At 36.8% G+C, this 15,722-nt stretch overlaps 2 protein-coding genes across 2 annotated transcripts; both read left to right on the top strand.

The window, feature by feature from the left end:
• Positions 1-185: 185 nt before the first annotated feature.
• LOC121426800 (E-selectin-like) lies at positions 186-7,504 on the top strand. The gene is made up of 8 exons (XM_041623198.1): positions 186-368; positions 890-1,025; positions 1,835-1,947; positions 2,808-2,996; positions 4,393-4,577; positions 5,297-5,497; positions 6,459-6,704; positions 7,319-7,504. Exons 1-5 carry the CDS (start codon positions 200-202, stop codon positions 4,527-4,529), a joined length of 744 nt encoding a protein of 247 aa, XP_041479132.1. The 5' UTR covers positions 186-199; the 3' UTR covers positions 4,530-4,577; positions 5,297-5,497; positions 6,459-6,704; positions 7,319-7,504.
• A 949-nt stretch (positions 7,505-8,453) lies between these two features.
• On the top strand, positions 8,454-14,367 carry LOC121426713 (sushi, von Willebrand factor type A, EGF and pentraxin domain-containing protein 1-like). Its single transcript, XM_041623088.1, has 5 exons — positions 8,454-8,576; positions 10,044-10,295; positions 11,043-11,288; positions 12,240-12,434; positions 13,581-14,367. Exons 1-5 carry the CDS (start codon positions 8,471-8,473, stop codon positions 13,778-13,780), a joined length of 999 nt encoding a protein of 332 aa, XP_041479022.1. The 5' UTR covers positions 8,454-8,470; the 3' UTR covers positions 13,781-14,367.
• Positions 14,368-15,722: the final 1,355 nt, after the last annotated feature.

Below are 15,722 nucleotides of genomic sequence, written 5' to 3'. Positions count from 1 at the left end.
TACGTCTGCTTGTTTGTAGAGCAATACATCTGCTAAGTGCACCAGAGAAATAGAGCAGATTGATATTTGTATTTGTTTCTATTGGTGTATTTTCATGGTTTACTGGTCATATATTTGATGTCTCTTCCGTGGATACTAAACGTAATATGTTTATCACCACTTTCTTGCAGAAATGATTACTTGTCCAGCCCGATTCAACATGACTTACGGCAGTGTGGAACCATCTTCTTGCGAGTCTTCAGATTCGGTTTCATTTCATTCCACCTGTACCTTTACATGTGAAACTGGTTTCCGTCTCGACGGTCCTATCACTGTGGAGTGTACTCCGAATGGGCATTGGGCGCCGAGTGGAAGTTCCGTCTGCGTTGGTATGTCAGGGCAAACTTGAAATCTCTGGTTATGTATCAAACATTATAGTCATTAAAACCACCACCCACCCCGATAATACTTGCATTTGCCCAATTGTCTATTTGATCAAATGGATGTTGACCAAGAGGTAATTAGCCGATCCGGGCGATAGCCTCTTTGAAATGTTGGAAGGTATAAAATCAAAACTCGGTGAAACTAATCAGAATGGCTAATTTCTAAAAAATAAAATCCAAACGCACACTTCGGCAAGACTGGTGGTGGACTTTGGACGAAGGGTGGGGATACCGTTAACTCAACGCGACGTCATCCACCCGATCGGTACAAGCATTTTTAATAAGGCGGAGGACTATTTGTGTACATGCAGGAATGATTTGGCTTAGCAGGATAAATGAAAAACTCACAATGGAAAAAATGATGTAGAGTACATTGCCATATCATGATTGGTTAATTTTAGAATGGTATACAGACATGACAGACGCATCCTGTTTTCTATCCGTGTTTTTTGTTCCACTTTCTTTAGATGTACAACCTCCCACATTCAACGTGGAATGCCCTCATCAAATTGAGGTTGATGCTCCTCTTAAGCGTACCACCGCAGAGGTAAACTTCGAAGAACCGATTCCAAAAGACAACTCTGGAACTGTTACTCTGACGAGGTAGTTTCTTCTAAACTTTTTTTTCAGGAGATGTTTAAGAGAGAAAATGACGTCTGACTAAATAAACTCCTTAAATCAACTTTAAGTGTGGTGAACTTAACCACGTTATATCATAATACCGCGCAAATTTTCATTCTTAAAAACATGTTTCTATCTATCTAGACTAGAAGGGGCCAGACTTGACTAGCATCCATGCTATTTTCTGGTTCCTATTATCCTTTCTTTTCTATGTATTCATAAATTATTGTCTGTAAACTTGTAAAATTTGTATTATTGCATTGGATAATAAATTCATTCATTCATTCATTCATTCATTCATTCAAATTAACCTAACCTTATGTCTACCTGTCAATGGAACATCCAGCTGTACATTTGTCTGCATCTTCTATTCGGTCTCTTCTGCCGTTTGTATTATATTAACGCTGTCCATTCTGTCATGAGGCCAACGTACAATGGCGAACCGGCAACCGACAGCCATAATTCTCGAACGCAGCAACTATTAATTGACGGCCTGTAGCATTTATTTTTTCTCCTAAATGTATTCTTGGTGACCTGTCTTTGTCGAATATGATTCTGCATTAAAATGCGAACGTGGAAATGCCTGTTATACAAAACCCATCTTCAAATCTCAGGTTATTCAATCTTTGTTATCATCTGATATGATATACCCGACTTCGCAGTCGACTTGTTTGCGACAGACCTTTTTTTGATAGAAAAATTTATTTGTCTGAACTATTCATTTCTTTCCTTTTTCGCAATACACAGTTGTTTTTTACCATCTTTATCGGATTTTCCATCGTATACCACAGGTTGGGCCCTACCACAGGAAGTGAATTCGCAGAAGGTATGACAAATATAAGATATGAAGCAACTGACGGTTCTGCACTAACTTCATTCTGCAACATCATCATCATAGTGAATGGTGGGTTCAACGACATTGATGATGATCATAGCGCAGTATCTATTAGCAAGAGGCGTAAATTCTGCGGGGGGGGGGGGGGGGCGGCTATAGCCCCCAAACAGCAACTTGAAAGAATTCTGTTATGTAGTGCAAATAAATTATGTTTTAAAAGACATTGGGAATCAAAATTAGAAATCTAATTATAGTATCAGTAGTAGTTAGCAGTAGTAGTGGTAGAATTAGTAGTAGTAGTAGTAGTAGTAGTAGTAATAGTAGTGGTAGTATTAGTAGAAGTTAGTACATGTAGAAGTAGTAGTAATAGTGGTAGTATTGGTAGTAGTAGACGTAGCAGTAGTAGTAGTAGTAGTGGTGGTGGTGGTAGTAATAGTAGTATATTAGTAGTAGTAGTAGTAGTAGTAGTAGTAGTGGTGGTGGTAGTATTAGTAGTAGTAGTAGTAGTAGTAGTACTAGTACTAGTAGTAGTGGTGTTAGAATTAGTAGTAGTTAGTAGTAGTAGTAGTAGTAATAGTAATAGTAGTGGTAGTATTAGTAGCAGTTAGTACATGTAGAAGTAGTATAAAAGTGGTAGTATTGGTAGTAGTAGTAGTAGTACCAGTAGTAGTAGTGGTAGTATTAGTAGTAGTAAGTAGTAATGGTAGTAGTAGTGGTGTTGGTGGTAGTATAAGTATTAGTAGTATAGTTAGTAGTAGTAGTAGTAGTAGTAGTAGTGGTATCGTGATATAGCTTATTTTTTTATAGTTCAGTTGTCTTCTCATCAAGAATTGAAACCACATGTCAAGATCCGAAAATCATTGACCAGGATATCAACTTTAAAATTTCATCGTATTATTGTACTTTCGCTTTGTTCACAATGGTCACAGTTCATCGTTGCTCTGCCCTGCACCCGCCCCTCCACGGTTCCATGAGTGGTTGCGATGATCCCTACATCGGTAGTGAATGTTCGTTTTCATGTGAAAGAGGCTACGATCTCGACGGAGCGTCATCCATACTGTGTGAGCTGTTATCTGATGGCATCCCTGCATGGAACAACGACACCCCGACCTGTCAAAGTAAGACTAAAAAAAAATGTTTTTACAGTGTCAGAAAATTGGCTACAATTAAAGGACAAGTCCACCCCGACAAAAACCTGATTTGAATAAAAAGAGAAAAATTCAACAGGCATAACACTGAAAATTTCATCAAAATCGGATGTAAAATAAGAAAGTTATGACATTTTAAACTTTCGCTTCATTTCACAAAACAGTTATATGCACATCTCGGTCGGTATGCAAATGAGGGAACTGATGACATCACTCACTCACTATTTCTTTTGTATTTTATTATATGAAATATGAAATATTTTGATTTTCTCGCCATTGTCATGTGAAATGAAGTTTCATTCGTTCCTGAACACGTGGAATTCCATTATTTTAACATTTTGTTCTTCAGGCAAGGAGGTCCTAATCATCAAATTCATAAAAATTGAAATATTGTATAATTCAAACAATAAAAAACAAAAGAAATACTGAGTGAGTGACATCATCGACTCTCTCATTTGGATGTAACTGGCTCGTTCATATAACTATTTTGTTAAAAATAAGCGAAACTTTGAAATGTCATAACTCTCTTTTTTTACATCCGATTTTGATGAAATTTTCAGCATTGTGCTTGTCTGATTTTTCTCTATTGATTCAAATCAACATTTTCTGAGGTGGACTTGACCTTTAATGATGTTACCAACTTTGGGTTGAAAGTAAACGAACGGAGATTTCTTAGATAATCAACAGGTGATAGATTCCTATGTTAATCAACCGAATAGGTTGGTCAAACTATTTCTTGAGTTTTAGTACAGCACGTATTTATACACACCAAGGAGATCATTTCCTTCCATCACCCTATAATCCCACTGTTCAAGAATCCGCAAAATAACAAAAAGGGGCCTGTATACTTTAAAAGAACTGAGTTATTTAATAATACTTTATCCAACAATTGTATTTGAAATGTATCAAATTATAAGGATGGGAAATGTGTGTGTGTTGGGGTGGGGTTCTCGTGTCCTTTTGTGATAGGGTATTTACCGTATCCATACATCAAAATTATTTTATAGGGACAATATTCTTTGGGAGTGTGCCTCCTAGCAAGCCACCTCATAACTATTAGGAATTCCCTTTTTCATTCATTTATCGTTCAATATGTTATATACTTTTATCATTATGTGCCAAATATTCATTGATTATCACTTTTTCTTCTTTTTTGGATTTGATTGTCTCTTTGTACATAATTTAGATATCGTGTTTTAATGAATTGGAAATAAATTATGAATTAGATTGAATATGTACGAGTTTGCTTTTTTTTAGTCTTTCACTTAGAATTTTACCTTCCATTCCATCTCTCTGTACAACAAGATGACATCAAGTTTGGCCCAGTAAGAAATGATGTATAATTTTTCCTGATTCATTACTATAGTACAGACATGTCCATCCCTTCAAATCCCGGCGTTCGCTTCTGTATCTGCTGGCTGTGTTGGTTCACCTGTGGCATTTGGGACCAACTGCGCATTCTCCTGTGAACCAGGTTTCTACGGGGAGGAGAGAGCACATTGATCTGTTCGGAAGGAGGAGTATGGCCTAGCACAGACTTTGTATGTGAAAGTAAGTGATATTTTAACAATTGCCATGAAAACAAATACTCTACATCAGCCTGTCTATTCTCTTGTTCCTGTAAAGTGAAGGAACTTTAATTTTAGTGATGTTACAATTACACTTTGCTCAACTGTGTTCATGCAAACACATGCAGTATTGTTATTCAGATTCAAGTATTTGCTTAAGAGCCGATTACAAGCTTAAACGCAGCTTGTTAATGTAAATGTTAGGGTAAGTAATATTCATAGACAAAATAAAATACTATAACGCAAGAGGCGTACATTTCAAAGATTTTATAATATAAACAAAACAATAGATGAAATCTGTTTACGAATAATTTTGAACCAGTACACGAAAAAAAGAGAATTTCCACATAACATCAACTGATTATTATGTACACAAGTGCTGCACAATGCTTTCTTCACTGTAAAAACTGTGGTGTTAAAACTGACACCAATTGGTGTTAATAGAGGACCACACCCTGAGGTGTTAAATTACACCCTAAAGATTGAGCATAAAACCACAAATTTAACACCGGTGTAAAAGAACTGGTGTGGTCCTCTATGTACACCGGTTAACACCACAGCTTTTACTGTGTAAGACTTCATGTTCAGAATGAGGGTTCACTATTATTCCTCACACTTGACTTTTGAAACATTTGCCAAATTTACTATGAAGAGGTCATAATAAGTAAATAACCATTGTTTTTTTTTGTATCATATTTCAAGGAAAATCGTGTGAGGTGCTGATTGAACCTGCATCAATTACAATTTTACCAGAGATTTGTTTGTTAGATCCGCGCTTCGGTGATGTATGTACCTTGGAATGTGAGCAGTCAGGATTTAAAATAACCCCTCCACATCTGAGGGAGCTTGCGTGTACCAGTGATCAAATTTGGTCCGGAAACACAGAAGAAGCACGCTGTGTGGGTAAGAAGTTACTGACAAGATTGTGACGGTGCGTTTAAATCTGGGATGAGCTTGTGTGCGAGTGTGTGCGTTTGTGCGGTGAGTGTGAGGGTGTGTGTCGTTTAGGTTGTGAGGGTGGGTGTATGGGTGAGAGGGTGTGTGTGAAGATGTGTTTACATGACTTGTGAGATGTGCCGATGCACTAGTGGGTGTGCGTTTGTGATGTGGGTGCATGTAAAGTGGGGTGTGGTTGGGTGTGTGCGAACGTAAGTCAGGGTGGATGGATGCGTAGGTGTGTATGGAGTGGGATATGTATTTAGGAGGGAAATTTGAGGGAGTGCGTATGTATTTGGAAACGATGTCCGAAGTTGTGTGGGGTGTGTACATGTATGTTTTTTTTGGGGGGGGGGTGGCTTGGGGCGCGGTGTGTGTCTGTAGAATTGAATTAGAGGATTGGGTGTTGTTGTGGTCTGCCGGTTATGATAGTTTTAGTGTTAAGGACCCTGTTGTGATGGGTGTCGAAGCTGTGTTGTGATAGCAATTGACTTGAAGAATGAATATTGAATCATTTTTTTTTAGGAAACTGAGAGATTCTCTGATCGTCGCTTTGAAAAGGCCTCCTGGGGGAAAGCCATTTTCTTGGGGTCTTAACTTTTCATCATACATTGATTGGTTTTAAGGTGTTATAAGATGTGACTTTATTTAAGTGTGTGGGTGTGTTGTCTTGCTTTTCTAGTATGAAGAAGAATGTGTCTGAGTTAGTCAATGGTAGTTTTTGGCTTTATTTATTTCAATAGAAGAATCGAAGTATGATAACAATCTAAGAAAAACGACTTACTATTTTATTCATTGAATTTAGAAAAAAAATTAACGCGGAGATTAAGTTTTCTATAAAAAAATTGATATACAAATGATTAAGTTCTGAGTGTATGAATTATTCTGCAAGACAATGTGAATCTGTGTGTGTTCCTCTTTCATTCAGATATGCAGGTCCCAGAATTCGAGGACTGCCCTTCACATATGGTTGTTTTTGTAAACAGAAGTGAAGATGCTGCTTATGTCGACTTGTCATTAGTCGCTAGAGACAATGACCCCCAATCAGGAGAACTAGTAGGAAGTTGTAACTACCATTCTGGGATCATGAACGCAGGCGAATATGATGTATCCTGCAGTGCTGTGGATGAAGCAGGCAACGAAGCTTTGTGCCAATTCATACTAGAAGTTGAAGGTACATTTTCTTAATGGCATGCAACAAATAGGACACTGTCCTAAGAAAGCATTATGAATTAGGTAATATTGCCCCCCCCCAAAGTAATAATAATGATAGAATGAAATGAAATAAATGAAATAGAATAAAAAATAAAATAAAAAAATACAGACCGGAAAAGTTCATGGCATCGTGTATTTTATTCTAACAGAAGAAGAATAAGAAAAAGAAGATGTCATGCATAAACAATTCTGATGAAATTGAAACGCATGCTTGTTGACATTGAACAAAATTCAGATAGTAAGAAAGGATTGGTTTTTTTTACCTAAAAGTTTTTTTTTTATTTAATTAATGATAAATGATTGTCCCTTAAACAAAGAACTGGAGGTTTTATCAAGAAATTTCAATCGAATACTTTTCTTTTTTGATACTAATTAAAAAGATATAACTGAATGTTCAAGGACCAAAGCTGACAATCTTTACAATAATGACATACTCGTATTTAATACGTGGGTGGAAACATGGTTGTGAACAAGTCAAGTCAAGAGAACAATCGTATTGAATTGGGAATACAATAATTAAAATGAAATACGTGACCTTTACTTTCAACAAGACGTTTTCTCTATGTCTTTCAGCTAGGAAGTGCCAAACACTTAACCCTCCTGAGCACGGCTTTCTACTGGAGGAATGTGAGATAATCCATGGATCTCAATGCCTTGTAACATGCTCTGAAGGCTATATTTTGGTGGGATCTTCTGGTGGAACCTGTGAATTCGATGGCTCTGATAACATGTTCTGGCATTTCGAGAAAGAACCTGTGTGTAGAAGTAAGACCAATAACAAATGTTTATAATCCAACAAAGATACGCCTTGTTTTCATGATTATTCACAAGTATAATTACAAAAATATTCCCTTTTCATAAGAAATTCTCTTTATTGGTGATTTGTTTTAAACACCATAGCTATAAAATTTGGTTGGTCTCATGATGCTACTTTAACCTATCACCATACAGGATTTCATTTATGTAGGACATATCTCTTGATATTCAAGAGTATTATGCACTATTGATCTGTAAAATAAAATACCATAATATCCAAATCATGGATATTGAACAGATAAATATCAAATCTTTTGAACAAATGCATAAACATACGATTCAACATGAAATGAATGATAGAAATAATAAACCTTAAATCAATTCAAAAAGAAGACTACCTGTAAGAGTTACGTGCATATAAACAGTCACTATTATAAACATTAATGCCTTAGATGCTATCATACCTACTGGTGGTGCGTAGCTTCCTGTTCATGAGAACTCCCTGCTTAGGAATGATTTTTACGCGAGATGTCCTACTGAGGTATACATGCATTGGCGTAAATCCGTGACGCTATACTATTCAATTTGAATAAACATGCTTCTTCCATTTCGTTACATTTTTCGTAAACATTAATTCATACAAAAACCATTTTTTATGAAGAATATAAATATGTACATGTGTTATAGTGGGGGATGAATCAGTAGGTCACCCCCTCCCTGAACAATGTATAGGTTAACCGCTTGGATTTAACAAGTTTAAAAAGTAATATATGTTTATATTTTAAAAAGATACATGGCTAAATTTTAACATGCTAGTCAATCAATTGTATTGTTTCTAAGGAAAAGGTGTTGTATCGTTATTCTCTTTCAGCGACCAGCTGCACACCACTCTCTGTCCCCGATGAAGTGATATTATCTCCGTCAACCTGTTCCGAGTCTGGCATGGTACCTGATGGAACAGTGTGCACCATGAGCTGTGACTTCCTCCTTACATTGGATACAGATCTCCGGTCATTCACTTGCCGAGAAGGAGAATGGGATCATGAACTAGATATATCATCAATACAATGCAGAGGTATCGAACATGATTGCATTTTTCCCTGATTTTATTCTTGGTTTGTATTAACATTACCATGTTATCATTGTATGTATCATAAAACAAAGCCATGTCAAGTTAATGGATTGAATTTATTAATGAATTCAAATTTACTACCTGATCACAATCGTACAAATGAATATTTCGTTAAATTCCTCTTTTAATTATATACATGAGCTATGTATATTACTTTTTTATGGAAATATTATATACCAATATGTTTTTATATTCAAGACCAAAATGAACGAGATGAACTCCAATAGTTATGAGCTGGACAAAGGTCATGCACGATCTATAATATTTCTCTGATTTTATAAATAAAATTCAAGGGAAAATACTAGCAAGAAGGGTCAGAACATACCTTCAGCTGCCCCATGAATAGTGATTATAATAATAATAGGCATTTATACAGCGCCATCTGTTTAGCTATAAAGTAATTTGAGGCGCACTGTTATTATTGCCCCAGCTTCAGCTCGATCTGCCTTCTACTGGTCAGTGCATTCAAGACATTTATCATGTCGGGTATACCTATTCCCCTCACCTGGGTTGAATACAGGCCAATGTGGATAAATTTCTTGCTGAAAGAAAACTCACCATAGCTTTGATTATAACCCACGTCCCTCTAATTGAAAGACGAAAGTCACAACCAATAGACCACGACGCCCCCTACACGAAGACAGGAATTTTGTAAAAGAGGATTGTTACTTTTTAATATCTCACACCCGGTCTGATCAGGCCCCGATCACGGCTAACCACGGCGTTTCTTGAGGATCACACGACATTGTAAATCTGTCAATAGATAATTGTCAACCAGAAGTTTTCTCATTATTGTTTCAGCCAGGGGCTATGGGCCCCTCCCCAACCGACCCCTAAAAGTTCCAAGACCAAGAAAAAAAAGAGAAGGAGTAGAAGAAAAGAAAAGGGAGGAAAGGGCGGTATATGATATTGGTTTCTATGAGCGGGTGTGTCTTGGTCTTGTAGTTCTGACTCACGCCTTTGAAAAAAAAGTGTCGTGGGTTTGAATCCTAGCCATGGCGTGTTTTCCTTCAGCAAGAATTGTTTCCTCACTGTGCTGCACTCGACCCAGGTGAGGTAAATGGGTACCGGCAGGAACCAGGATCGGTAGACTAGCTTAGCCGGGGGTAAAAGTACGAGCGCCTTTAGCACCTAGCAAGGTGGATACATGCGCTATACAAATCCTATATTATTATCATTATTATTATTAATATGATTATTATTATATATTTATATATTTCGGGTAGAATATTTTTCTCTCGCTTATCTTGCTCGCGGCGTTTTATAGATTTACCCCCATATACCTCATTACGCTACTGCTGTACGACGTTCCATTTTCTTCTTTATTTTCATTTCTTATGTACAATTTATCTATTATTCTTGGCGACAATATTCTACACTTAATTTGAAATTTTATATTTTTCTATACAGATAACGTTCCTCCTACACTAACGGCTTGTCCACAGTCCCCTCTTCGCGTTGATCGCATTGAGTATTGGGGTGTGGAGGTGGGATTTGTCATCCCAACAGCAATCGATAATTTTGACACGGAATTGCGTGTAACTACTAACCCTCTAGATTTGAAGTCTCCATACAACTTCACATCCGATGCGACATGTACATATACATTCACCGATGCTGCAGGGAATAGCGTGTCTTGTGTCTTCGTAATAGACATTACCAGTAAGTAGTTTTAAGTGCTTTCATAGACACTGTTAATCACCAATTAATCGCGAGAGAAGTGTTTAAAGTCTCTTCAAGGTTGGTCTGGTCTTATGATTAAGCGCACCCTTTTAGAAACTTGTTTCTAAGTCGTTGATGCTTTGTTATAATGTTCACCAAAAAAGGATCCCGAGGTAGGTGATATGACATGGAATAGAGAAAAACAGTGATGAATGTTTGCAATCCTATTTGCAGAAGAGGCTTTGAAAATTAAAGGTTCAAGATATAATGTACAGCGCGTCCCTCAAAACACAAAACCGAGGTTCAGCGATACAATATACAAATGACCTACCAATGTAAAGCTAGAATGTCTTCTTTCAGGTGGTTTAACACACAAGATTTGTCATCCACGTATGAGTGAGTAAAACAATTTGGATATCAAAAAGAAGTTTGGCGGGGGTATCAAAATTTCAAAAAGAAAATCACATACCTAAAAGTTCAATATCTGCTCTTTAATTTAATAGCTAAATCGCAGAAAATGGTCAGGAAATAATAAAGTTGATATCATTATCATTTATAGAAATGCTCGTCTTTTTATTGTATTATTAACGATATCAGTTTTATTATACGATTATTGTAATTGGCAATTTCATTAATATTATTAGTACCATTTTTATCATCATTTACTATCGATGTTATTCACGTTTCGTGTTATGACGCCATTAATCGGTAACTGATATTATATGATTATTTTCCTCTGTTATATAGATAAGGTTAAACCAATTATAACATCGTGTCCACTTGGTGGTGAAGTAAATGCAACTAAGAGCACTACAGATGTCAAGTATGAACATCCTTCTTACTCACCTATACCAGGTATTGATCTGGTCTTGTCTTGCGATGCTCCAGCTAGCCCTGTTACACTACCAGTGGGACACCATGAAATCACGTGTTATGTCTCCGATCCGGAAACCGGTCTACAGTCGGAGTGTAAAATGCATTTTAATGTCATGTGTAAGTCCATCATATCCACCCAAAAGTCACGACCAGACCCAAAGGTCACACACCTGTGAAAATGATGCCTCCGGTGTCATTAATGGCTATTTGATAAAACTATTTAAGAATTGGATCTAGATATGGATCTAAGCTTAGGCTAAGACCTATATACCGGCAATTTGAGGGTGCCGATTCATTCGTGGCATGCAACGCGATCAAACGACCACAATTTTTGGAAAGGCGGTTGCCCAACAGTTACAGGTTATTAGGAAAAATAACCGAAACAAAATAGAACGGAAATATAAAATAGCAACTTAGATTTCATAAATTTGAACTCTTGATGAATTATGCTTTTGTTATGGACAATCAAGCAAAAGGTTTAAACCAAAAAAGAGAAAAATCCAACAAGCATTATACTGAAAAAAAATCATCAAAATAGCACGGAAAAGAAGAAAGTTGCAACAGTTTAAATTTTCGCTTAATGTCACAAATCATGTACATCCTGTTTATGAAAGTGAGAAGGCTGATGTCACTATTTCTTTTGCATTTTATTACATGAAATATGAAATACTCTAATTTCTCCTGTATTGCATACATATACTGTTTTGTAAACAATAAGTGAAACTTTAAAGCGTCGCAACTTTCTTATTTTACATCTGATTTTGATGAAATTTACAGCGTTATGCTTCTTTGATATTCTCAATTGATTTCAATAAGCATTTTTTTCTGGGGTGGGCTTTAATCCCTTTAATAAGCTTAATAAGCTCAATTACAAAAAAAAAATATTGCCACGTGAATTATTCTCTATTTCCTATCTATTTCTCTTTGTTCTCTTTCTTCCTTATCACCACTTATCCACCAAACTCAAAACTTAATTACTCCCCTTGTCCTGTAATGCTTTTCCCACCATTTGCAATAATTCGGCGTTATAAATGTGCAAAAAATTAATTGTCACACCATCATGCACAGATGTAAACAGGTGTCCGCCGTTGTACACCCCCAAGAATGGAGCACTGGTCTGTGACACATTCACCAGTGGTCAGTTCTGCAGTATCCTCTGTGAGAAGGGCTATGATATTCCACGAACACGCCGAGGGTTAGACATGTTCATCTGTGGCAGTTCAGGAAAATGGAGTCCTCTGAATGATGTACCCGACTGTTTAGGTAAATGAATAAGATTAGTGATCAATCCCCAAATCGACTGACCAATCAAGATCAATGTTACATGCGCATTTCGGCTCAAAGTACTGACCAGGAACCAATCAGGGATCCGTTTCATAAGTACGATATTTCTCTAACAAATTCACCATCGGCCAATAAAATGGAAGGATTTGTTATAGTAACAAGTTTTATGAAACGGGCCCCCAGAAGTCAATCGCCAAGCTTTATGGTACAGGCCCCAGATGTAGGCTTATTTTGTTATAGTTGAATGAACATCATGTTCAGAAAAATATGTACGTGTCACTTCTAAACAGAAAGAACAGAGTAAATGACTGTGTGTGCTAAACAATAGGTGACGTAAGATTTGATTTTACATACTTAATGTGAAAATTCATTAGAATGAAATATCGACGCCGCGAATTTGACTGTCCGTAGTTTTGAGCCAAACTGAAAATAGAATCAAGCATTTTATAGAATTGAAATAAAAAGATGGGCCTACTAAGGAAACTCCTTAGGCCTGTATTTTAAATTTGTGTTAAGCATGGACCATGGTCTATGTGCTAGAATTATTGGAGGCGAACGTGTCAAACTATTGCTCACATTGTACGTTTCTTATGCCTACTTTTCTCTTTCCTAATTTTTGAATTGCGCAGACAACCGTCTTATTTCCCCTAATTTGTAGACAGTTTTAATGAATTGAGAACCAAACACACTACTGTTAGGGAGCTATTCCAGAATTGGCTGTTCATAATTAATCCCAGCTTCAGACATGAGCTCATTTTAAACCTGATTCCAGATTACTGGCCTATAGAATTTTTTAACTTTAAGCATTAAATATTCTACCATGCAGTCTTCCCTCTTGAATAAAGATTTCTCCGATTAAAAAGAAATGTGAGATATAGGGCCTAAGTGATTCGTCCACTCGCATACAATCAGTTTTTTCCATATAGTGAAACTATACGGAAATCTATAAAATAACATTAAATCCTTTAGTCTACATCCAATATTGATGATATTGTCGGTGATAGGATTTCTTTGCAGTCTTGTCCATTTAGGCAATTAGGATGAATTCAGAGTCATACTTTGCCGTTTTGGCTTAATTCAATTTTAATAGATCACTTTTTGCCCACGTATTTTATTTTTCTCTAGAAAAACAATCTTCGAGGAATATCCTGCCCAAGACCATGTACTACCCCTCCCCATGTTCTGAGGATGGTGGGAGCAGCACAACTACAATAGCCCGATCGTTCCTGGATGTTTTAAAAGCAAGTGTTTTCGGGTTTATGTGCAAGGATAATGACGAGTGCTCGGTGGAAAACGTGAAGGTGTCTTGTGGCCACACAAATTAAGTCTTTCCACTAACTATTCCCCCTTAGTTTCATGTGGTAAAGTAAGTTTTAATATTGACACCATCAAAACCTTTATCATTTGGTAGTTAATCCAATATCATTAAAATGCTTAAAATTTGAAAAGGGTGTTTTCAGCATTTTTTTCGAGCTACATTGGCAGAAAAGCAGATTACATGCGAACTTGGTTGCAGTCACAGTGATCACAGGGTTTCTTGGGCAACTAATTAATTTCCCATCAAATCCAGCATTGAAAAATTACTGCTCTCTCGTGGGACTGAACGCATCCAGTAGTAACCCCTCTCTATCCCCATACGAAAAAAAAAATGTTCAGACATGCACCGTTGATTCTATATGAACATTTTTTTCTAACCTTTACGTCATTTTAGATACGGGGTGTAAGGGGGAACCCCAAAATTGCCGGATCCCATTAACGATGTGCGGTTTTCAGAGGGTCCGATTTGCACTGAATTTGTTTATGTTGGCAAAACATTATGCATAATGTTGTAAAATAAAATGTTTAGATACCTCGTTCTCTTGTGAACAAGAAGTAAACATTATCTCTTCAGGGGTATAATACTGAGTTTAAACAATGCACCTCTACGAAAATGTTTTAGTGTAATATGTAAGCTTAATCCATGTTCATGAATAATAGTAAGGATGAATAGTTTTGAATTGTTTCAGATATAGATTCATACTTGATTCATTTTTTCTAAGTCATGGGTAATAATTCAGGGGAAAAAATAAAATAAACAAAAAAAAAACAATAGAAAAACAAAAATAAGTGTTTCATGTAAAATAACATTCAGGGTTTTACAAGATGCAAATAAAATGAGTAATGGAGGGAGGGGGAAAGAGAGGGAGAGAGAAAGAGAAGGGGGAGATGAGCAAAATGACAGAGAATGATAGCTAAATGTGATGTTTCTCATGATCTACAGTAATGATTCAGTACAAGAAGAGGACATTGATTTACTGCTGATCAGTGTGGAATTAGCATCAAATTGTCACCATGGCAAGTACGTCATGTAAGCTAGGTGAAGGACATGAAGATACTTAGGTAATCCTTGCTACGAGTACGTCACTGCTGCCCTTGGTTTCTCTGTAAAAATCATGTGATTTTTTTCTAATTGTTTGGGGGTGTATTATGACATCATTTGAGACGGACACTAGAAAAAGTGTATAAATGCAAGTGGAAATTTTCCCATTCAATCCAAAAGCAGTCACAATGGGCCCAAAGAAACTAACTAACAAGCAAAATAACTTCTTTGTACCTGGCCATACAGCATGGCACAAGGGGCTGAAGTGGGTAGCTTGGCAATCCCAACAGTATTTTAAAGATGAAATATGTACGTCTAACAAGAAAAGACTCGGACCGCAGAATTTCCCGTGATGAGCACGGTAACTTCACGACTGAGCACTATAAATCTGTCAGTCGCTCTTCCACAACAATGATTCTCAGGCCAAAGGCATCAGAAGACTCTGTACCACTGGCAAAAAATGTCGACACCCACTAATGGTTCCGCTGTTCGCCATCGGATTGTTGATGGAAAGAAGGCTGACCATGGCCATCGATGAAGCTTGCTAACACTTTCTAGACCTGGGTGTCCAAACATGGACTGGGTGAATCCTGAAGGAAACAGTAAAGATTAGAGGAATTGCAGATACTGTCATATTCAAGTGCAGGAATTGTGAATTTGAATCAACTGCTATAAAGTTTTTCAGAGAGAAAGTTAAGACAGGATCGGGAAGAAAAACTGCTGTACCAAACATGGTTCTACAGCTAGCCTATACCAAAGTATTGCAAACGCTGCTGCAGGCAGAATTCTAATAATAATGAGTATTCTAACCAGATCACTAAGCGGTTTCCATAAAACAGCTAGAAATGTGAAATCTTGATATCTGCCATTTTTACTAACATTAGCAAGTTAACAGATCTATAGAGTAT

The sequence above is a fragment of the Lytechinus variegatus genome, chromosome 13 (assembly GCF_018143015.1).
Source record: "Lytechinus variegatus isolate NC3 chromosome 13, Lvar_3.0, whole genome shotgun sequence".
Taxonomy (NCBI): Eukaryota; Metazoa; Echinodermata; class Echinoidea; order Temnopleuroida; family Toxopneustidae; genus Lytechinus; species Lytechinus variegatus.
This window is presented reverse-complemented; position numbering and strand designations above follow the sequence as displayed.